The 23836-nt window shown below is 52.1% G+C and overlaps 1 protein-coding gene, 1 pseudogene and 1 gene segment (V, D, J or C); all 3 read right to left on the reverse strand.

The window, feature by feature from the left end:
- LOC132371726 (T cell receptor beta constant 1-like) overlaps nucleotides 1-23836 on the reverse strand; it is a 50415-nt gene that overhangs the window by 6340 nt on the left and 20239 nt on the right.
- LOC132371725 (T cell receptor beta constant 1-like) overlaps nucleotides 1863-23836 on the reverse strand; it is a 29099-nt pseudogene continuing 7125 nt past the window's right edge.
- Nucleotides 18227-21576, reverse strand: LOC132371728 (anionic trypsin). The gene is made up of 5 exons (XM_059933192.1): nucleotides 21537-21576; nucleotides 20402-20561; nucleotides 19172-19425; nucleotides 18662-18798; nucleotides 18227-18379 (listed from the first exon to the last, which is right to left on the reverse strand). The coding sequence occupies exons 1-5, from the start codon at nucleotides 21574-21576 to the stop codon at nucleotides 18227-18229; spliced, it is 744 nt and encodes a 247-aa protein (XP_059789175.1).

Below are 23836 nucleotides of genomic sequence, written 5' to 3' on the forward strand. Positions count from 1 at the left end.
CTCCGTCCCTTTCATTAGTCCACAGACACTTAATACACATCTACCATATGCCAGGCCTCATGCTGGTTGCAAGGATAGAGTCCACTCTCAAAGCGGGAAGCCCCAACCTGCCTTTTCAGCCTTATGACTTCCATCTTGCACCTCGCAGCCCGCTGAGCAGAATTAACCAGAAGTACCTGACCCTGTAGTTTCATATCCTGTTCATACATCTGACTATCATGACCTCTCTCCTACATGGCTAATTGAGACCAATTCTTCCTTTGAAGAATTGCCACCTTCTCAGACTCTCCCCTGATGGTCCCAGTCACCTAGTGCTAGCCTCTGCCTGCATTTTAGGAGACAGCTCACGTTGCTGTTGAAAGCATCACCTAGTATGTTAACCGTTTCTATTCATGAATTATCCCCCTTATGAACAGGGAAGCTTCTCGGGGACTCTGACCTGGGTATCTTTGTTTTCTTGACGGTTACGAGCAAATGTTGCAATGATATGTGCTTAACGACGAGGCTCCTCTGCTCATGCATACAGGTAGACATATGTGTTTATGCATGTGTGTTGGTATGTGTGCAGACACCCATGTTAGAATGCACGCAGTGTTGCAGTAGTGGGAGGAGGCTGTGTGCTGCAGGCCTGTGAGGGGGACAATAGATGGCTGTTTCAGGCAGGCCTTAGGGTGATATCTGCTCCTGAATTGGGTCACTTTGGGCAAACTCATTGATTCATTCATTTCTTTAAAGAGGATTTATTGGGTTAGTACACTGAACCAAGGTACTATGCCACATCGCAAGGATAATGTAATACAACACAACCTGGTCCTCAAGGAGCTGACCTTCTAGTGGGGGTGTCAGACAAGGAAAGAGGTAGTTTCCATCAACTGTGGTCAGTGGCAGGAAGGAGATGCACACAGGGTACTGTGATAGCAAACTACAGGGGGAATTTCATCCTGTTGCATGGAGTAAGGGGCAAAGATCCTCCAGAGAAGGCTACTTGCTGGGGAAGATGTCATCGCTGAATCTGCAAGGATGAGTGGGAGCTCACATATGTGTCATTCCAGGTAGAGGAGTGCAAGATGGCCTGAGAGCCAGTGACTCGGGGGTTCAGGGTGACAGGAGTGAAGGTGAGTATGGATAAAGTGGTGGAGGACAATGGTGGGTCTTTTATGCCATCCTGAGGACTTTGGGTTACATCACCATGGTGACAATGAGAGAGTAAAGAGCTTTGGGAGGATTTCTAGAAATACCAACAGGGCTGATCCTTGGTTTTAGGGAAACTTATTTTCTATCCTCCCAGGACTGATCAGGGACATATTCACACACATTTAATTCACTAGAGTGAAATTTATAACCAGCTTTGTAACTTAAACTGGAAGATACATCTGACAATGAGAATAGATAGTAATAGTAATTTCTCTTCTTCTCACCTGGAATCACTCCTTGGTGACGAAGGAAGCTGAGGAGTGCCCTCAGGGAGACAGTGGAGAGGAGCGTGGGTGATGTATATGACACCCAGCTTTGTGGGCCATGGGGACATGACCACTCAGCAAGTGGACACAGCTCTTCCTCAGAGCACCTTTGTCCAGGTAGGACAGAAATTTCCTATAGGCAGCATCACAACTTTTTCTAGGTTGTTCCAGAGTAAGCCTCTCTCTTCACCAATCACACCCTTTCACATGTACTTAAGTCTTCCTGACAATGAGGAGTAGTACCAGCCACAGGCTGGGTCCCTTGACCCTCCTACCTGAGGGGACTGCACTTTCTTGAATACCTCTTGTTTCTACCCTGGCTGGAGTCACATGGGACTTCAGAGATGGACGGAAGAGCTATCTAGGCACTCACAAGGCAGACTCAAGCCAGATCAGGCCATTTTTATTGGTTGAATCAGTTCAGGCCCGCCAGGGTCCCCCTTGGGCTAGGGAGATTTTGGTCATGAGTGTGTGGGGCGCATGCACACAGGGGTAGATACTGGGATGTGTGGAGAGATGAGAGCACCTCTTCTGAAGCACTGGGTAGGAATGGAAAAAGCAGAATTCACATCAGGGCAAGAACAGGCTGGAAGCTCTTGGCTCCACCTCTAAGCTGGCTTCAGGAATCCTTTCTCTTGACCTGAGGAAGAGAAAGTTCGGGGGTCACCAGGGGCCAGGAGTGCTGAGGACTAAGAGAAAGTAGGGTGTCTCACTGACAAGACAAAGAGCAGGGTTCCCCCAACATCCATCCATTGGGTTTTCAGGTGACCCCAGTTTCTCCTTCACAGCATGGCGCTTGCATTGTGATCCCAGAGGTATCAGGTGTCTTCTGAGGCTTGTGGGTGACTCCCCCTCTTCCCCTCTGCCCACTCTGGTCCTGGCAGGATCTCTGTGTTCCTGGGTGTGAGTTGCTGTGTTTCAAGTGTCACCTCGAACCTGCTGGCCCCACCCTGCCCTCCTCCTTACCATGGCCATCAGCACCAGGGCGCTGACCAGCACAGCATAGACGGTGGCCTTCCCCAGCAGGATCTCATAGAGGATGGTGGCAGACAGGACCCCTTGCTGATAGGACACTGTTGGCAGGAAGGGAGAGCAGGTAGGTACCTGTGAGCAGGGATCTCTGGTCTCCTTGCCCACGCACCAGCCCCCCTTCCATGCCCCACCAGGGTCCATGGGTTTTGCATTCTCTGGTTCCAGAGCAAAGACCATGGGAGATGGAGACAAAGGAGCAGAGGGCCACTTACCCGAGGTGAAGCCACAGTCTGAAAGAAAAAAGGGGGAGGGAAATGGATGAGAGAGTCCATCTTCAAAAGCAGATTCAAAACTAAGCCAGCCTTCCTCAGTCCAATAGCTGGCAAGGTGCTAACTCTTGCCAACAACCATGTGAGCTTGGAAGTGGATCCTTCCCCACTTGAGCCTTCAGATAAGACTCCGGCTTTGGCTGACACCTGATTGCAGCCTCTTGAGGAAGACGAGCCAGCTAAGTTATGCCCAAATTCCTGACCCATCAAAACTATACAATAACAAATGTGTGGTATTTTGAGCTGCTTTCAAAAAAATCAAGAAAAATAAAAAACTAAGCCAGACTCCCAGGCTCAGGGCAGCCTCTGGTCAGAGTCCTAGCACCACCTTCCTTCTGTTTTGGCGATGTGGCCACAGCATCCTTGAAGGTCACGGAACATGGCAGCACTGAAGGGGATGAGGACCCACTGCTCAGACCCTGAGCTGTGCAGGCGGGTAGGGAGGGGGACCTTTCAGCACAGCTGAGTTGGGCTGACGATCTGGGATCTGGGGGAGGAATTAGCCCGAGGTGCCCTGTCCTCCCTCACGGTGGGCTTCCCACACCCTCCCCTTTATTCTGCATCTAGTCTCTCTGCTCTCCCCCCTGGATCTCCCCCTTTGTCTGCTCTGCCTCCCTCCTTGCTGAACCCTGCCGGAGCGGCTCACCTGCTCGGCCCCAGACCTCGGCACTGATGTTCTGGGTGACGGGTTTGGGCCCGTCCTGCTTCCACTCGTCCTCGTCCGAGACCCCGTGGAACCAGACTTGGCAGCGGAAGAGGTTGCGAGGGTTGTACCAGAAGGGGGCGGAGACCCTCAGCCGGCTGCTCAGACAGTAGCTGGAGTCACTGCGGCTGGGGTCCTCCTTGTGGGGCTGAGGGTCCGTGCTGACCCCTGTCTTGACCTGCTTCCCGTTCACCCACCAGCTCAGCTCCACGTGGTCGGGGTAGAAGCCCGTGGCCAGGCACACGAGCGTGGCCTTCTGGGTCCGGGAGATCTCAGCTTCTGACGGTTCGAACACAGCCACCTTGGGTGGGGTCACCTTGCTCAGGTCGTCTGGAAGGGAGAGGGGTTGGGAGCAGGGGTGGCCGGAGAGCTGGCTGGGTGTGGTAGGGCTGCGCCTGTGCGTGTGAGTCGGGGGCACAGGGAAGGGGGCCACGGGGTCATCGTAAAAGGAAATTACGTAGTAGTAGGTCCTGGTTGTTTGTTTGGGGGTCACCACCCGCTCCTCTGTGATTGTTCTCCCTCGGCCTGCCTGGCCTTTGTATTGACCCTACGACAGGCCTGTCTCCTGTGTCCCCAGCCCCTGAGGTGGCCTTACAGTTTCCTCACCTCAGACAGAGAGCCATCTCCCTGTGATTCAAATGCAGGCATCTTCAACCTTCTTTGCCCCTTTGATTCCACGTATTCTACTTTTCCCTACCAGCAAGCTTCCTAAATAGGCATCTGACACCATCAGAGCAACTTCGGCTCCCGGCTGTCTCGCTACAACTAAGCCTCTGGTCTGTGGCGTCCCCCAGGGCTCCAGGTGAAGGCATTCCAGTTAATGCCCCTGCGGCCTTTTCATCTGGCTGCCTCATTGCTTCTGGGCCCTCCTACATTCATGTTATTCTGCTCTTTGCTTTTTATCGATTGTTTTGTTTGTTTCTGAGCAATTCTGTTACAAGCAAGACACCTCATTCTAAAGAGATGTAGTTTAGGCTGGAAGATGGAGAAAATGTTCTTCTGACTCTTCGCATTTCCCTGGATGTGACCTGACTTCAGGGCTGGCTTCCTGGGTGTGTGACCTGTGCAGTCACACGGGACCCCACACTTAGAAGGGCCCCTTGTTGATTTAATGTGCTGGTGTCACCATTTTGAAATTCTAAGTAAATTTTAATAAAAGCCCTGGGTGTTCCCTTTGCGGTGGTTCTGCTTCCCATCAGGTCTGCTGCCCCGCCCTGCTTTTCTCACCTTGCTGATAACTCCTCTGTCCCTAGGTCTTTACTGGCCGACCAGGTCTGAAATGGAAATCTCCTAACTTCTCTCTGCGGTCCTGGCTCCTTCAGGCTTTCTGCCCCCAGCCTGGTTATTCACTCTCGCCTCAAAGACCCTGCCCCTGGGTTTCAACCAGCCCTCCAAGGGCACTATGGAATGTACTCCTCTGACCTCCTCACCCAGCAAACTCTCAGCCCCTATTGGAAAAAGTAAAGATGCCTTTGGAGCCACGTGTGATGCGCCCCATGATGCTGACGGGATGGACCGAACGATCAGAAGCCAGACCTTCCTCACACCCTGAAGCACTGACTGCATGGCTGCACGATGAGGGCAAAGCCGGTTCTCCCTCCATGTTCGCGAGTCCCTGTGGGGTGTGGGTCGGCTTGCCCACGTGGGTGTACTGTGTGTGTCCTGGTGAGCTTCTGTTGCGTGTGCTTGGATGTGGGCTGAACTAGCCTCAGGCAGAACTCTGAAGTTTATCGGTCCTGTTCCCAGCCCTCCTCCCCATTAGCCACATGCCAAACCTGCCCCTCCTTTGGCACTGGGCTCCCCTCCCTTGCCAGTGGCCACCTAGCAGAAGGGTAGGGAGGGGACCACTGCATTACAAGAGGTTTCCTGGATACTCTCCATGTAGCTACTCTTGTAAGTCTCACAGCAGATTTAGCAGTAGGTATTGTTGATGACATTGTATAGAAGAGGGAAGGTTCCCACAGATTCACTTGGCCAAGGTCACCAGATTATTAAAGGGCCAGGGCTTGGGACTCAGATTTACCTGGTTCTGAGGTCTCCTGCTTTTCTCCACCCCCGCTGATCACAGGAACCCAGCTTCCCCTCCGGGAAAACACACTTCAGCTGATCCCCACTGGCTCCATCTTAATGAGCCTAACTACAAACAGCGCTTGCTGTTGTCAAATCATCCAGGTAAATATACCCGTATTGAGGGGTTCCTCCCCTCTGGAGCCTCAATGCTCCCAACAGCAGGTGACCTTTAAGGTCCTTTTCCAGCACTAAGAGCCTAAGATCCTTCTGGGAATGTTCCTCACCTCACAAGCAAAATATCTGCATTTTAATGCATGTCCTGCACCATCTGGCTGTTTAACCTAGAAGACATGGTGTGAGGAGGGAGATTTGGGGACAGGGGATGAGGGGGGTACCTTTGGTGAGTAAATCCACCCAGCGGCCCAGGTTCCCATCCAGCCCCCATGTGCTGTACACACAGCCTGGCCCTCAGGGGTCTGGGGCTTAGGAAGAGAGGAAGAGTTTTAAACCTAATTTTAAATCCAAACTTCTAAACAGTAAATCAACAAACCCCGCTGATTTCGATTCTCTCCCTCACTGCCTCGTGTTTATCTTTTTCACCTCTCTGTTCCACACTCTTGTCTGTCATCCTTTTCCTCCTCTGTTCGGTGGAAGCCTCCATCTGCACCTCCCAGGAGCCGGCTCTGCAGGGGGCCACACCCCGTGCTCATCCCTGCCTATTCCTGCCCCTCCGGCCCATTTTCCCCTTTGCATCAGCTACACACCCTCCCGCCCTTCCCTCAGCCCAGGCTGTCCTCCTCGGTCTTTTTCTCCAATCAAGCAGCTCTCAGAGTCCTAATAAATCCTCTCTCCAATGCTCACCCTGTCCCTAAATATCTCAGAAACAAAGAGACCAAAGCCCCCCCCCCCCCTGCCCTCTGCCTCTGTTCCAGGACCAGGAGTACCCAGTGCCAGGCCCTTCATCCCTTGCAGAGCTGACCCCACAGATGGCCACCTGGCAACACAGCCCAGCTCCAGCCCTCCCCACCCATCTCCGGGGACACGATGGGCTGCGAATGGAAGGCAGGGAGGCAGCCAGATCTCACCTGTGACCGTGAGCCTGGTGCCTGGGCCGAAATACCGCTCACTGGAGCACGGAGTCCCGGTCCCGCACGCAAACCCCTCAGCGCCCAGCCACTCGGCCTCCGGGTCCCAGCGCCCGGCTCCGACCCTCCATCCCGCCCCGCCGCCGCTGCCGGGCCCGCGGGCACTCACCCACCACGGTCAGCCGGCCCTGAAGGGCAGGGCGGCGCCTGTAAAGCACAGCCCCGGGGCTCCCCACCCAAGCCGAGGCGCGCCGCCCGCGCTCACCTAGCACCAGGAGCCGCGTGCCCGGCCCGAAGTACTGGGTCTCTGAGTCACGGCCCCCCAGCGCCGCGCAAAAACCCGCCGCGCATCCCGCCGCGTCCCCGGCGGCAGCGTCCCCGCTCACCTAGCACCGACAGCCGGGTGCCCGCGCCGAAAAACAGAGGGTCGTTGCTCACAGCCCTGAGGCCCAGGACAAAAACCGGCGCTGCCCTCTCCTGACGTCCCGGACTCTGCCCAGGTCCCCACCGACCCCGAGCACAGCCCTAAATGGAGATGGGCAGCTGCCCACCTCTCTCCAGCCCGTCCTAGGGAGCGCTCAGGCACCCCAGCTGCCCTCCTTACCCAGCACAGTCAGATGGGAGCCATCCCCAGAATACAGCTCTCTGGCATTCACACAGCCCTGGGACCCCGGAGCAAACTTTGCCTTCTCACAGAGCAGCCCAGGAGGGTCCAGCGCCCACGCCCCCAAAGCCAGGGTTCAGGCGGTCATCCAGGCTGGGCAGCCCATCCTCCCTCCCGCCCTGGAGCAACCTTCTTACCCAGCACAGTGAGCCGGGTCCCTGGCCGGAAGTACTGCTCACTGTAGGAGCACAGTAGGAAGGGGCTACCTAGAATTCCTCCCTCTTGCCCTCCTCCCCTGGCACAGACTGGGCCCACCCTTCTCCTCCCTGGCTTCTCTCTTCCCACCTCTCTCCAGAACTAGCTGGACACAGAAATCTGGGCCCTGCCTGAGGTCATCCCCGATTTGCAGAGAATCAGCTTGGCTTGGGGACTTACAGGAGTTGTGAAATTGGAAGGGGTATTTGTGATGGAGATTTAGCTGGATTGGGAAGTGTTCCAGGCTAGACCCTGCCTCTTATTACTTCTGTGACCTGCAACCTCCCTGGCCTTTGTTTCTGCAACTGAAAAATGGGGTAATATCTTCCCCACAGCGTTGTTGTGAGTGCTTAACAAATTACACACCTGCAAGTGCTTTGTCAAAGGGCAAGTTTTGTGAAAAGTTTTATGATTATCCCACTTTAACGTTTTGATTCTTCATGTTCCTGGGAAGCTTAGTGTGGAGCAGGGAGAGGCAGAGGGGGTTCGTTTGGGCGTCACCATCCCAATTCTCTGCTGTTAGTCTCCCTCATCTTTGCCCCTTCTTTCTCCCCCCAATGGGCACTCACTACTGACTGCCTCCCACAAGTCCCTAAGGTGGCATTATATCCTGATTTTCTTGGCTGTGTTTGAAAAGCACCTGTACTTGGGGCCCTGTAGGATTATCCATCGAATGAGTGTATCTGTCTATTTTCTTCCTAGTTCAAATCCCTCTTTGGTGCATGACTATCTAACTTTTCAGACTTAGAAGCAATTACAGTAGAGTTGAAATAAGCCTGGATTTTGAGGCAGAGGATTCCTACCAGCAGCATGATCCTGAGAACTCAACTGACTTTTTCCAATGATCATTTTCCTGTTTTTGCAGGGTGTATGTGCTTATCTGTTTGAGTGACAGCACATATTAATTAGAATTAGCCATTCTTCCCCAGAAGAGATACTTTTCCCGTTGCATCTGACATATTCTTTTCTCTATACTCTACCCAACTCACGTTTTGTTTTGATTTTACATGTAACCGACTTTGTGGAGCCCCCGTGCCTCTGGCTATTATCCTATCTGATGTTCCACACTGACTGCTACACCAGGGCGCCCGGGGTGTCTGGTAGCTTGCCGAGGATGGCTGGAATCCCAGGAAAGGAACTGTTCATGGGTTGAACCCTTTCTTATTTCCAGTGCCCAGCAAACCTCTCTACCCGCTTTTGAATCCTAGCTCTAGCCGCGCTTTATATTCATAAAAGCAGCAAAAGCTTAGAAACGAACAAATCCCAAAGTCCGAGGGCCAGTTCATCAGAGGGTTCATATTATAAAGTCCCAGGCCCTTTGACATGCCTGACAGAAGGGAGAGAATTTCTGGAATTGTTGGAAGGCAGGCCCTCAGGTGAAGACATGGAGGGATGGGAAAAAAACACGTCTACCTTTCAAGCACCCTCCTTGTTGCCAGAATGTACTGTGCCCTCTGTTTGGCTCTGTTCTGGGAATGAGTTTGTGGAGCAGAAGTATGGCAAACCCAGATGTCTCCACTTTATCCGAGTTTGGGAAATGTTTCTAATGGGAAAATTGAGCCACAGGTTTGGAAAAAGGCAAACTCTGTGACACAGTGAGGATAAACAAGAAGAATGAAAAGGATGGCTACAAGAGGGTAAATCCTTTACAAAGGATTTTCACATGATTTCGTCCCTTACAGTTTCAGGACCCCAAGAGACTACCACTGTCATCTCTGTTTTATACATCTCAGAGGGCCTGAGACAGTTTAGGTCACTTTGCAAATTGCATGAGCCCTTCCTTCCCCAGAACCCAGGCATTTTGAATCCCAGTGATTTGTACTTTCCAATTTCCATGACACTCCCTGGCACGTGCTCCCATCTGCAGGACAAAGGCTGCTCCAGCCAACCAATCTGGTAGAACCTCTGTGGCCCACTGCTCTGGCCGTGTCTATAACTCCAGCCCAGGCCCATCGCACCCTTGCCCTGTTTCTCCCACCTGCCTGCTTTCTCCAGAGGGTGGTAATGGTGTGTTAGTGTTTCACGATGGGCCTCTGACTCGCTGATCTCAGCACAGATCCTGAGGTTTGAGAGCACGGGGCCTCAACCTACTTCTTTCTGCCTTGGCTGTTGCTAAGATGCTGTAAGTTTCCAGTTGTAACAGCTTATTCAGACCTACCTCCTCTGACCCCCACCAAGCGCAATGTTGCCCAGGGCCACCCCTGCAAGCTCACATGATGCCGTGACACGGACCTCGGCCCTTAGGGCTCAGGAGCCCCCCTCAAGCCACCTCAGTCTCACCAAGCTGCTCCCCTATGGCCTCCTGAGTCCTTAAACCACCTCAGGAAGACACACATGGATCTTGGAGACAGAGAAGGAGGACAAGGAAGGCGAGGACAGCGCTCTGAGCTGGAGGGAGGTGTTGGGGTGGATTTTAACATAGAAGACGGAGCTATTCACCAAAACGGGGTCAACAGTGCAGGATCAGAGTTAGAAGGAGGGGGAGAAATGGAGAAGATCAGATAAGAAAGGGAAAGTAAAGCAGCACACCCGCTGAAACAGGAGAGAGGAGAGGAATCTTGGAGAACAATAAGAAGAAGAACGAGAAAACACAAAGCCGGGAGACGAAGCACAGAAGCACAGCTCCTTTGAGCCCTCGGCCGAAGAGCCGCATCAAACACAGCGGAGCAAGCTGGAGATGCTCCGGAAGGAAAGGGCAGTTCTGACCCCCTCCTTACACCCCTCTCCCTGCCTGATACCTGTCACGGTGAGCCTGGTGCCGATCCCAAAGTGGAGGGGCGAATTATAGGAACACAGCTGCAGGAGGCTGTAGGAAAAACCCCCAGAGGTCTCCAGCCAGGGCGCTAGTCTTAGCTCCTTGAGAGCAGAGATGGCCACCTTTCCCTGCCTGGATTCACGGCTCTGGACCAAAGGGATCCCACTGGGAGAAAGGCCTAAGCACACTCTGGGGAAAGAGGGGAAAGAGGAGGAGGCTTAGGAGGGGCCAATCCACGCACAGGAGAAGGAGGGATGGACCACCGACAGAAGAGTAAGGAAGCAGTTTATGGGCTGAAGACTTAGAGGACAGACAGAGGAATCAACCAAGCCTCATCTAAAGCGGTGGCAGACCCAGCTCCCTGGAAGCCCCACAGGGACCAGAGTCTACTCAATCCCCTCCCACCGGGGCTGGACAGAGAGATAGACACTCCGGGTCCAAGGGACAATGGCCCCGTATCCCGGCTCCGGCGCCTTACCCAGGACAGAGAGTCGAGTCCCACCTCCAAAGTGCTGCACCCGGTCGCTCCACAGTATAACACGGGCGTGGCAAACCCCAGAGCGGCCGGTATGGGGCCCTTCTTTCCAGAAACGAGCTTCCCCCCAGAACTTCTGGGGGTGCTAGCACCTTCTCCGCTCACCCACACTCTCCGCCTTTTCTCTGCTGCGTTCTCAGTCCCTGCTTTCTCTAAGGGGAACTTCTAGAACTCCAGCCTTACAACACATCACCCCCAGGGAAGACCTTTACTTACCCAGCCCAGAAAGCTTTGTCCCGCTGCTAAAATACAGGCTTTCATTAGTCACACAACACTTAAGCCTGGCAGGGAAACTGTGCCTACGCCTCTCATTCCTTCCCCACCCCCCGCCGGTCCCCCTGCAGCTCTCCTGTCCCCTTCCTTGGCGGAATTTTAACTCCCAGAGGTGGAGTGGGTGACAACTGTCCAACCCGAAAAGCTGTGGTCAGAGGACCAGTTTGGTCCCCTGTGAGACTTCTCACCCCCCTCTCCTGTGTCCATCTCCTTTCTGCGCGAGGGAGAGAAACGGCAGGACTGAAAGATCCAAGGCCAGACGCTCTCCCATCTACCGTGGCCATGAGGGGCACCCTCCAAGGAGATGGAAGATGGACAAGGAGACCCCTTTCTAGCTGAGACTACTTGCCTCTCAGTAGGGAAACCCAGGCTTGGCACAGCGAGCCTATGACATTACTGGAGATGGAGGCTGTCCATCTCATCAAGATAAGAATTCATCAAGATGGGAATTCAGATTTTTCTGATAAAAACATGCTTTAACCTAGGCACCCATATCGGAGGCTCCATCTGGACCCTGCCCTTCCCTGTAGGTTCCCAGCCCTCCAGCCCCGACTGGCTTACCTATGACAGTGAGCCGGCTTCCCTCCCCAAAATAGTAGGTGTCTCCAGAGCACAGCCTCCCAGATTCACTTCAAAACCTCTCCTTGTCTGCTGGGATTCTGGGAGAGGTTAGGGTGTTCATGGCTCCCTTCCCTCCCAGAGCCACCAGCCCCCTTCAAACACTCTGCATACCGTTCCAGAACTTTCCAGGGCCCCAGGACCCAGGAGCTGGGTCATCCCTTCCCTCCCACATTCCCCGAGAGAGTCCTCCCTCATGGTACCCACCTGGAGACCCTGGCCTTACCTACAACAGTCAGCTTGGTCCCTGGGCCGAAGGTATAGTCATAGCACATCAGAATACAGCTGCCTTACAATGCACGCTTGGGACCCGCCTTCCCCTACGAGGGGCCAGGAAAGGCCTGGACTGTGTCTTACCTACAACCGTGAGCCTGGTGCCTTCTCCGAAGAAGACTTCAGTGTTTGCACAGTGACGCGGAGCACGGAGGAAAACAAATGCGAGGTGTGCAGAGAGGAGGGGGTTTTGCTTGGTGCCTGGTGGACTCTGGGACTAGGAATCCCCTCTTGTGCTTTACAGATATTGCACAGAAGAATGTTTTCGACTTTTGACTCTTGGGGCCACGGAACACGGGCAGAGTCCATCCAGAGGGCCCTGTGCCCTGTTTTTTGAATCTTCCTGAGGGTCCATCAGAAGGATGTGGGCCTGGAGAGGAGGGCAGGGTCCCAGAGACCCATGACTGTCCCTGGAGGGCTGGGATAGTGCTGGCTTCTTCCTTCATAGAACGGTCACCTCCCATGTACCTTCCCATTGACCTTGTCCTTGGGTGGGGGGAGGGGGAGGGGTGGGATAAAGGGGTCTCTCTGAGGCCTTCACCCATGAGGCCACAGAGGCATCTTCTTATGTCTGGCCTTTCTGCCTGGAAGCTTCAGCTCTGATCCAGGCCTGTCCTTCTCCACGGCCTGGGCTTGACAGGTTGACGGCGGGAAGGTGGAGACATTCTGACCCAAACCACCCTTGGGCCTGTGACCTGGGAGAAGAATGGAAGGACGGTGGGAATTGGGACAGGCAGAAAGGTTTTTGTAAAGGATTCCCGTAGGTTTGAATCACCGTGGCCCCCCTGTCCTCACAACGTTACAGCTTTATACAAAAACATCTCCTCCCATGCGTCCGCCCCTCCAAGCTGGAGTCTGGGAGAAACCACCAGAGCAGCTGCCCCTGTGAGGGCACTGGAGGGCGAGGCGGTGACATCACCGCCCCAGGTGCAAGTGGCGGGGAGGATGGACCAGGCCAGGGGGCTCCTCCTCATGCTCATGCCCTTCTTAGCTCCTCAGAGCTGTGTGTCTGTGCATCAGGGGCTGCTTTCCCTGGTATCCGCCCCTCTGCAAGCTGGCGTCATAGTAGCAGCCCCTTTCTATCTCGGGACTGCCCCGATGCTGGGCACCCAGAGGTCACACCTTTCAGCACTCAGTACCCAGACTCTGCCCCGTTGGCCCAATTCTGAACCTCCAGGGTGGTCTGAAGGAGAATTGGCCACTAGCTACACAGAGGTAGGGCTTTCCCAGGGGTAGATAAAGTGATAGCTGAGAGCTGTATTTCTAACCAGTGTGAGGTGAGGGGGGACCACGTGTGTCATCAGCTGCTGCACTTCTCACTGTGGACTTTAGACATTCGAGTTCAGTGGAGGGCGTTGGGGGAACCAGATGTGGAGAACTGAATGAATACGGCCTCAGGAACGTTCAAATACAATCACACGGCCAAGCGATCATGGTCAAGGTCTTCTCCCTCTTTTCCCTGAAGGGCAGAAACATTTTACGTTTTTGGTAGATATTTTATTCTCCCTGAGCAAGATGACCTTGAAATTGAACCTCCAGCTGAGTGGTCTGCATCTCATTTCACTAGATGGCGCTTCCTTTCGTTGCCTTTTAAACTATGACAACATCTAGAAGAAAAAAAGACACTCGACCACATAATGATAACACACTTACAGGGGGAAATAGACGCAGAATCAAAAGATCAATGACAGTATGGGAAAAGCATTAGTGATTCTCATCATGAGGGCTGATCTCCCCATGATGATGAACCCCTAGAAATCAATTAGAAAATAATCCAGAGCCCAATAAAAATGGCAAAGAACAGAGGTTCAGAAAAAAAGATCCAAATGGTGCTTAACCATAGGAAAAAGAAATCTTGCAATGATAAATACAAAGTAAAACTGCATTGAAATATCACTTTTCACCAATATGATTGACAAATTGAATTATGGAAGACCATTCTATTGGCTAGTTTCTGGTGAAATATGCACTTTTACACATTGATTGCTGGTGGGTGCGAAATAATACAACTCTTAATGGGAGCAATTTGGAAATATCTATAAAAATTACAAATGTGCTTACCTTTTCACCTAGAAATCCCACCTTTGAGAGTTTACCCTGTAATTATTCTTGCATACAAAAAAAAAAAGTGCATAAAGTATTTGCATTATTTGGAATAGCAAAAAGATTGGGAAAAACTCAAGTGCCCATTAGTAAGGGGTTGGATAAATAAATTGTGATACATTCACACAGAATATTATTCAATGCTAAAAAAGAATGAAAATGTTTCATACTGCTATGGAAAGTTTTCTAAGATATAATGTTAACTGGATAAAAACAAGCTGTAGAATAAGGTTCCTGTATGCTACTTTTGTCTAACAAAATAAGAATAATACTTATTGGGCTTCCCTGGTGGCGCAGTGGTTGAGAGTCTGCCTGCCCATGTAGGGGACACGGGTTCTGAGCCCTGGTCTGAGAGGATCCCACATGCCGCGGAGCGGCTGGGCCCGTGAGCCACAGCTACTGAGCCTGCGCGTCTGGAGCCTGTGCTCTGCAACGAGAGAGGCCGCGATAGTGAGAGGCCCGCGCACCGCGATGAAGAGTGGCCCCCGCTTGCCGCAACTAGAGAGGGCCCACTCACGGAAACGGAGACCCAACACAGCCAAAAATAAATAAATAAATAAATAAAGTGTAAAATTTATATATTAAAAAAAAGAATAATACTTACTGTTAAAATAAGAATTATACTTCTGTTTGTTTGATGCTGCATGAAGAAACACTGGAAAGATACAAAAGCGATGGATAAAATGATTACCTGTTAAGAATGAGTGGATAGCTGATTCTCTTTGTTATAAAGCAGAAACTAACACACCATTGTAAGCAATTATACTCCAATGAAGACGTTAAAAAAAAAAAAAAGAGTGAGTGGAGGAGACAGAGTATAAGGAAAATTAACATTTCTGTGTCAACTTTATTGTGTTGATTTTTGAGCCATAGATAGCTATTTTATTTTAAATAGATAACATAGCTATTATCTATTTTATTTTAAAGTAAAACAATAAAATTTTAAAAGAAAAACAGCAGCAAAATACTGCTTTAAGTGATATTTTAAAATCTGCCACTAGAAAAAAAAGATACTTGTTTTATTTACAAACTCGTTTTTTCCAAAGAAGACCAGTTTATACAAGAAGCTGTTGTACTGTCTTGAATTTGCTCAGTGAGTCTGCAATCACCTAGGAGGCTCGTGAAAAATACATATTTCTGAGTAGTCCCCAGGATACTTTGAGCTCAAAATCTCTAGGTTTATTAATTTGCATTTAAATAAACAATTAAGCACAAAATGACCCTGGGTATTTCCACTTCTGCACCAGTCCTGGGACCCACGGCTTGTCCTTGAGGAGAAGGGCAGCTGTCAGCTGGAAGCACAGCAAAGTGCTGTCTGATGGTGCGAGAGCTGGCCGCAACTGGCACGGCTCTTAGAATTTAGGGAAAAAGGAAGAAGAGGAGACAGTCTGTTTATTTAACTCAGGAATAGTGACAGATCTCACAGTAGCCCAATAAAAGGTCATCAATTGCTTTTATCAATCGGAAGGTGGCAAGGCCTCTTCCTTGTTCCCTTTCCACATTGAGGAACTTTCATCAATGTACTGATTTACTCTGATCTAGTTCCATATAGTATTTTCCTTATTAACCCTTTTTGCCTGTCACTAATTTACTCCCTAAGAGTTTCCTTTTGACCATCTAGCTGGGGACTCTCATCCCGACTTGGACTTACAAAGAATACCACCCTGTCTTGGTTTCACAACTACTTTTGATGGGATTTGTCACAGATCTTTGCCACCGTGTCACTCACTGTTAGTAGCCCAAGTGCCCACGAAGCTTTTTTTTTGGGGGGTGGGGGACGGGGTGAAAGGAGTTCAGACCAGTCAGGCAGGTGCTGAGTGAGGTCATTCATCGTCTTGGGCAGCAGGGGGAAGCCTTTCCTTATTTTTTGTTAGACCTAAGCGGCTGCACTCTCAGCGCGGCCACCTGAGGGGGCGAGAAGAATGTGTAGAGTGATCAGGGGACCCGAGGGGAAGCTGGTTAGTTACCTGTGTGCCTTTCTCAAGGCGTGTGTTGGGATGTAGGGAGGAGATACGCAAATAACACCTATGTGTAATTTCTGAAAACTTTCAAGTCCGTTAATTGACCCATTTGAACCCAAACTTTGTCTCCTCATTTCCCCAGATGAAACTGAAATCTGAAGAGGCTAAAGGGCGCGGGATGAGGAGACAGGGCTGGAACCAGCACCCAGGCTTCCTCGCTTCAGTTCCGGGGGCTCTGCTGGGCACTGTACCTGAGCCGCTGGGGCCCCGCTCCTCAGGCAAGCTCATCTCCTGTAGCCAGACTGCGGGGCTCCCACCCACGCCCTCTACTTACAGCTGTGGACCTTGGGCAAGCTACTGAACCTTTTTAAACTCCAGTCTCCTTATCTGTAAAGTGGGAATGAAGATGATGATAAATAAAATAACATCTCCCTTATGGAGCTCTTGTGAGACCGAAATAATACACGTAAAGTTTTATCACGGTGCCTGCATATAGTTAGTAAAGACGTTCGTGACTGTCGTTTTCACAGAGAGTACTGGTCTAGGGCTCTCTCTACCACACTGGTTCCCAAGCTCTGGCATCCCTCAGGATGCTTTGGAAGTCTTGTTAAAAGCAAGCTGCTGGGCTCCATCTTAGAATTTCTGACTCAGTAGGTCAGGGGTGGGGACCTAACAAGTTGCATTTCTCCTAAATTCCCAGGTGATTCTGGTGCTGTTGGTCCAGGAACCACACTCTGAGAATCATTCTTCTGGAAGGCTCTTCCTTTCTTCAGTACGTTTGCCTCCACTCCTAGCTCATCGTTCATTCATTCAATCACGGGGTGCCTACCATAATCCAGATGTCGTTTAATCAGTAGATATACCAGGATGAGTACGGCAAGATTTCTTCCGTGAGAAGCTCATGGTTGAAGGCCAAGGTAGATACATCCATATACACTCAGCAGCACGAGCAGAACTGTGACAGAAGAAAGCATGGAAGAGAAGGAGGACTCCTTACTCAGACCAGCGGGTCCACGGGGCCAGAGCAGGGATGTGGAGAAGAGGATGGGGAGCAGGAAGAGTCAAAGGCTTTTCTGAAGAGGGTGAAGGGGTGGGTGGGAAGCGCGTCAAACCAGATGGACCAGTCGTGTCCAGAGCTAGAGGTCAGAGGTTCATGCTTGTTGGAGGAAACCCCCAGAACTTCTGAGCGTTGGAGCACAGCAGGGGAGGGGAGGGGTGAGGAGACCGAGGCTGGAAACATAGGCAGGGGCAGAGCAGGAAGAACCCTACATCTCCACGATGAGGAACTTGGCTTCTACTTTGAAAATGTGAGAGATCAGGAAAGGTATTAACCAGGAATCAAATAACGGGCCGGACCTCTCTGAGCGCAGGGTTAGAAGACGGGCAGGAGACCAGCACCCCTCAGGAAGTGCTGTGAGGCAGGGGATGAGCTGGAGAGATGTTGAACAGCAGAGCTGATGGATCATAGTTGCAGCTGGAGCGCCCACGAGATGGGGTAGGGGAAGCAGGGGCTGGGCTTTGGGACCAGGCAAATAGGGACTCAAAACTCCAGATCTGCCATTTGCTGGATGAAGGATGTGGGTAAACTAATAACCTTCTCTGAACCTCTGTTTCCTTGTCTGTACTGCTAGAATAATAACCACCCCAGAGGGGAGAGGGAACTAAATCTGAAAGTGCCTATAAAGTACTCAGTATGGCGTATTCATGTCAGTACCATCACATGGGAAGAACAGAAGGCAGATTTCTCAGGAGCGTGAGGGATGGAGACCCAGGGAGCTCTTGTCTTCCTCAGACACATGAGATGGTCGTTGGGAAATAGGGGCCAATGGGGTCTCCCGCTGCCAGGAGAGAACACAAGCTGCGGCTCGGAGGGGACTCAGAAGAGGCCAAGGTGATTGGCACAGGTGCTTCCCTAGGTGTGGGTACCAGTGAGAGGAAGTATGGGATCTTACAGACCATGCCTACGTGTGCACACATCAGCACTGCACTCAAGACCCAGAGAAGTACCAAGGCCATTGCAGCCTTTCTGAAATGAATTTTCCTCTAGAAAACCTCCCCCTGATTATTATTTTCTGGATTCCTTCTCTTTACATGCTGCTATACCAGTGTGCCATGGAAGACATTTTGGGAAATGGGGCACTCTGCTCATCTGTAAGGGGTAGAGCCCTGTCTGACCTCAGATGGGAGGAGATGTTTCCCAGAGTGAAGGGGCCGGAGGGAGCAGGTACAGACCTGGGCAGTTAGAGCAGAGTCACTTTATTAGCATAATGATGGCAGAGGGGCGGGGGCTTTAGCTGTTGGCAGCGATGGTCTGCTGAATCCAGTTCACATAGTTGCAGACCTTGGTGTAGACCCCAGGCTTGCCCTTCTGGGCACAGCCAGAGCCCCAGGAAACAATGCCCTGGAGCTCTCCGTTGCAGGTCACAGGGCCGCCAGAGTCACCCTGGGGAGGAAGCGGTGGGACAAGGTTTATAAAGAGAGAAGAAAGGGGACCCAGAGCCACACACAGTCTGAACCTTACAAGACCCCGTTCCTGTCGGCTCTGTGGCTCCACATCTCTCCACAGTCTGAAGAGATGCCACACACACTAGCCTCCCTGGTTTCTCCACGGGACCACCGCCCAGGGACCACGTCTACCAGCCCCACAGCCCTGGGCGTTCAAATCCCGTTCCCAGGGGGGCCTGTGTGTCTGGGCAGCGGTCTCAGAGCGGTAGGGTCAAGTCACCTGGCAGGAATCATTGCCTCCCTCGAGGAAGCCGGCGCAGACCATGTTGTCAGTGATCTGTCCAGGGTACGAGGCTTCACACTCGGCCTGACTCAGCAGTGGGGTGTCCAGGCACTGCAGCAGCTCGGGGTAGTTGACTTTGAGGAGCAGGAAGAGATCAAGGAAAGGAAAATGTGGGTCAGGCCAGGACGGGATGGCAATCCAGTGCTGAACCCTGAGGGTGGCCAGGAGAGGCCTCCAAGGAATGATGGGTTTCAACTCCCAGAAAGCTCACTGCAGACCCCTCCCTAGAGGTGCTAATAGCAAGGGCTACATCTGTCCTGGCTTTTGATTCTCGGGCTCAACTCCTTGACACTTCGCGTCTCTCTGGTACCCAGCAGAGAGCCCTTCGTGTAGTAGGCACTTGATGTGAATTTGCAGACTGGAAGCAAAGGGGTCCCAGCTCAGGGGATGCTCAGTTCTGGGCAATGTGGGTAGGTTGGAGGGTGAAGTCGTGAGGGTCCCACTCACCTCCAGAGCTCAGGGTGTTGCCCCAGCCGGAGACGAGGCACTGGGTGCCGGCGGGTGCGCAGGCGCTGGGCAGAGCTAAGGTGGACACCCGGGCATCAACGACCGCAGGCGAGGAGAGTCTGATCAACAAGATGTCATTGTTCAGAGTCCGGCTGTTGTAGTTGGGGTGGCGGATGATCTTGGCCGCGTCGATGAACTGCTCACGGCCCTCCAGGACGTCGATGTTGTGTTCTCCCAGCCTCACCTGGATGCGGCTATTGCGGACGAAGCACACAGTAAAGGCCTTTTGTCCACATCCCTGCGTCCCCCAGGGTTTTCCCTGCTCGCAGGTGGTGGTGTGGGAATGTCACAGGGCAGTAGAGGGGCAGTGGGTCAGGGATGCCGTGAAGGGGTACCCCTGGGGATGCTCCCCCATTTGCTTTTCCAGCCGCCCTTCCCATGTCTCTCATGCACTCAGTGCCGTGGGTGCAACCGAGCCACTTCGAGTTCCCCGGGGAACCTTCATCCTCTGCAACCTTGCGAACTGCACGCAGTGACTTCTACTCCCTCCGTTCTCGCTCTGCTAAGTGCCGTCTTCCCGTATGATCTAACCCAGCGCTTCTCAAAGTGCAGCATCAGCCTCAGCTGGGAACTCATTCTCAGTTCCCACCCCAGACCTGCTGCATCAGAAACCCTGGAGGTGGGACCCAGCAATCTGTGTTTTAACAGGCCCTCCGGGTGATTCTTATGCGCACTCAGGTTTGCAAACCCTTGGTCTTGGCAGTGATTCTCAGCTCTGCCCAGAGAGGAGAACTGCCAGAGGCAGTTAAAAACTCCCCAGTACTCAGACTCTCTTCCTAAAAATTCTGAGTCAAATAGGAACTAGGCATTTGTTTTTATGGTTTTTGTTTTTGTTTTAACATATCTCAGGTGGTTTTAACGTGTAGCCAACTGGCAAAGGTTACTTGTGTGAGGTCCTCGCCTGCTTTTCTCGCTGGCCATTCCTACCGCAAAATGGTCCGTCCCTGCTTTTATGACCCGCAGCCCTTGCTGTTTGATCTATTGATTTGGGGTGTCAGCGGCTTCCTATCAGGTGCCCCTCTTTACCTGCAGCTCCTGTGAGTCAGCTGCCATTGTCAACTTCTTCTCTTCCCCATCATCGTTCCCGACTTCAGCAACCCCCCACACAGACCCCAGCTCTTCCAGAGGGCCCTGGGCGGCGGGCTTTGCAGTCAGGGGCCCAGCACTTACGACTTGTAGCAGTGAGCCGCGGACACCACCCATTGGTCACTGATGAGAGAGCCCCCGCAGAAGTGGTAGCCAGAGTTCAGGGACACCTGGTAGGGGACGGAATTCTCCGCGCAGGTGTAGCCCCCTATGATCTTGTCATCATCGTCCATGGGAAAAGCAACTTGGGACAGGAAGGGAGAAGCCAGTTCAACAGGAGGGGTGGGGGTGGAGCCCAGAGCCCCGCGGCTGGACCTTGCTGATTGGGATTCCTGAAGGAGCACAGCGATGAGAGCGGGGCCGGTAGGGAGCATCGCCGGCTTGTCTCACAGGAGGCAGTCCTCCCGAGTTGCTCTGTGTGCCTGCAGGGCACAGAGCTAGGCACCCTGCAGGGGCTCGGGCCCAGACCTCCACTGGGGCCAGGGCAAGGACAAGAAACGCCCCTCACAGTGCATTCCGTGCGATAGGGTCTGAATGGGGTCCTCTCACCCACCGAATGCTTCTTTCTCTCTCTTACTCATCACCAGTCTACTCCCCACTGCAACTTCAGCCCCAGCTTGTCATGATGGGATGGCCTAAGTAGGAAGATCTGACTGCGAAGCCCTGGCTGTACCCAGCTCCTCCCCTAGCTCACATCTGCGCAGCGAGGCTGGGGACCCACTGCGCGGGACAAAGGTAGTTACGGTTATCGGCCAATAGAACAGTGATTTGCAGCTGTGGCTTTACATCCGGGCATCTGCAAACTACCTGGGAAGCTTAAAAAGTCAATGCATGGGCCACACCCCAGGCCAATTAATAGGACTGGAATGAGTCATCTTTCCACCTCCCCAGGTGCATCCGAGGTTAGGAACAGCTACCGTGGAGCTATCCTAGAGCCTCAAGTCCTGGCTCATTTCACAAACCATCCCCACCTGGTCTCCCTTTCTTGCCTCTCCCAACAAAGCCCCAAAATTGATGGATGAGGGAGATGGGAGTGGAGTCTGGCAGAAGGTGAGAGAATGAGGCTTAAAGAGAGCCCCAGAGTGGGAAGGAGGGGTGCTGGACAGGGAAGGCAGGATCTCAGCACACAGGGAGAACAGGAAAGGTAGCAGGAATGGTGGAGCGTGTATCTCTCCCAGGACAGGGGCAAATGGGGCCCAAAGTAACGCATGGGACTCACCGGCAGCTCCCACAAAGGCAAGAATCAGCAGTGGATTCATGGTGGAGAAGTGTAGTTGAGTGGCTGATGGAGAGCCTTTATACCTCCCGAGGAGAGGGAGGGGGTGTGTAGGTGAGGGTGGAGGGTCACCACCCCCAACCCCGTACAAACACACCTGCAGCTTTCCTTTTCCTGGAGTCTTGCATCAGTTCTACTATGTTTGGCCACTCTGTGGATTCATGGCTTGTGGGTGATAAGGAAACAGCTTCTGAGGACAGGGAGGAAGACAAGCTGATTCCGAGGAGGACTCTGGGATGAGGGAAACAGGGAAAGCTGAGACCCCACATATCACAGCTGGGCCTCCTTAAGCTGAGGAGATGAGGCTTAGGAGGAGGGAGAGTGACCTGGGCCCCTGAGAATCCTCTGACCTCGTGGAGCTTTACTCAACTTACTTGAAGGAAGGGCTGATATTTGTAGCAAACTTGGCTGCTCAGTATCCTGGTCCCACGAGAGGAAAGAAGTCTTGACTAAGTCATACTTGTAAACGTGAAGACCCTTCTCAAGTCTAAACCACTGGGTAGGAAGGTCAGATCCAAAGCCTTGGGGAACCAGGATCCCAACATCAAGAGGTGATGAGATGGGAGAGGCAGAGTTTCTTGTGAGTCTGGGCTTTCGAGCTGGCTTCCTTCCTACCAAGGCTTGTGGAAAGGGGGACATTTGGAAGGAGGAGGGTCCAAGGGGTAAGTAGGTATTTACCTGATACATTGGGGGGGGGCATGGAAGACCACTACCACATTGCTCCTCTTCCTCACTATCAAGACACTGGTCTTTCTCATCGCCCGTGCTGCCATGGGTTCTCTTTAAGCAGCCTCCTGGTCACCATGGGAATCTGCCCTGACGGTGATGAAGATTGCCACCACCTGCTAGGAGCTTGCTAGCCTGAGCTAGAATTATATGCTCCAGATCAGATATTAGAAAAAGTTTGAACAATGGTAAATTTGGGTCCTGATCAGGGAAACAGCAGTAGGTGGAGAAATTGGCACATGATAAAGGTTGAGTATTGGGTGATTGAAAACAACATTGAAGGTGGGGGAATTCTGGAATTTTCTATTTTTGATGCAGTGGGACTATTTTGCTGGGCTCAGTGCAGAGTGAATCTTGCCAGAAATGATCTCAATTTGCAACCTGCCATAGCCATCAAGACACAGCTCTGTAATTTACTGAGTCACAACCTGGCCAGAGGGGTAGAGATGTAACTGGTGTCTGTGCTTGAGTCTAATGACATGAACCAGGTCGAGGAGACTTCCCATGATGAGGCTTTTCCTTCTCAGCTCTTCTGAGCTCAGGGTTCCTGAGAGGCAGGAGTGGGCAGAGTTCACATATGAATTCTCAGAAAGGTAAGTATGAGTGAATGTTCTGGAAATGGTGAACAAAGTCAGAAAAGCTCAGAAGTCTGGTGGTGAGCCAGGAAGTAGGCTGGAGGGATAGAGTAAATGGAAACAGAATTAATTGGGGGAGATGCAGGTGGGGCTTGTGGGTGGAGAGGGACCCACAGGCTGGCTTCTGATTCAGTGCCTGGCACGGCTGGAAGCCAGCTTCTCCAGGACAGGACACCCAGATCTCTGAGCTCTCCCCATCCTAACAGCACACCCTCTAATACCTGATGGGCTCATATCTAGGCAGGAATACTGCTATATTTGTACAATGCCTGACAGCTTTTAAATGAAAGAGCTTTCACACACACAAGTAGCAGTGGTATGCTGATTTTCATTTGTGTTGAGTTTCAAGTTTCAGTTTTCACAAATGTTTTAATCTTGAGGTGTGCAGAACAAGATTATTTCCATTTACAGAGGATGAGACTGAGAATCAGAAAGGTTTTGTCTTGTCCGAGAATACAGATCTAAAACTGGCAGAGCTGGCCTCAAGGCCACTGGAAGACGGGGAAAGCACTGTGAAGCATGGGAATCGCTGCAGATGGCAGCTAAGGGGTCAAGTCAAGGGACAAACTACCTCCGGATCCCTCCTGATGCTTGCCTCCCTGGCAGAAAGAGAAGCTTGAATTAATCTTCCACCTGGCACCTGGCCTCACAGCCCTATCTTGCCATGGCCTTGGGCCCCTCTGGGCCACGTCGAAGGCACAGGTAGCTCACTCAGGTTGTGGAGCCTCCATAATAGAGGCTTTTTCATAAATATCATGAAATATGCTATTTTGTTTTGTCCCCTTGTTGTGGGGTCTTCATAGGAAGCCTTGCCTTAGAGGATAAGGAGAGACTCTTGCTGTAGATACCAGTATGCCCTGGACAGGTACGGGGAGGTGATCT

Source organism: Balaenoptera ricei, chromosome 9, assembly GCF_028023285.1.
Source record: "Balaenoptera ricei isolate mBalRic1 chromosome 9, mBalRic1.hap2, whole genome shotgun sequence".
Lineage (NCBI taxonomy): Eukaryota > Metazoa > Chordata > Mammalia > Artiodactyla > Balaenopteridae > Balaenoptera > Balaenoptera ricei.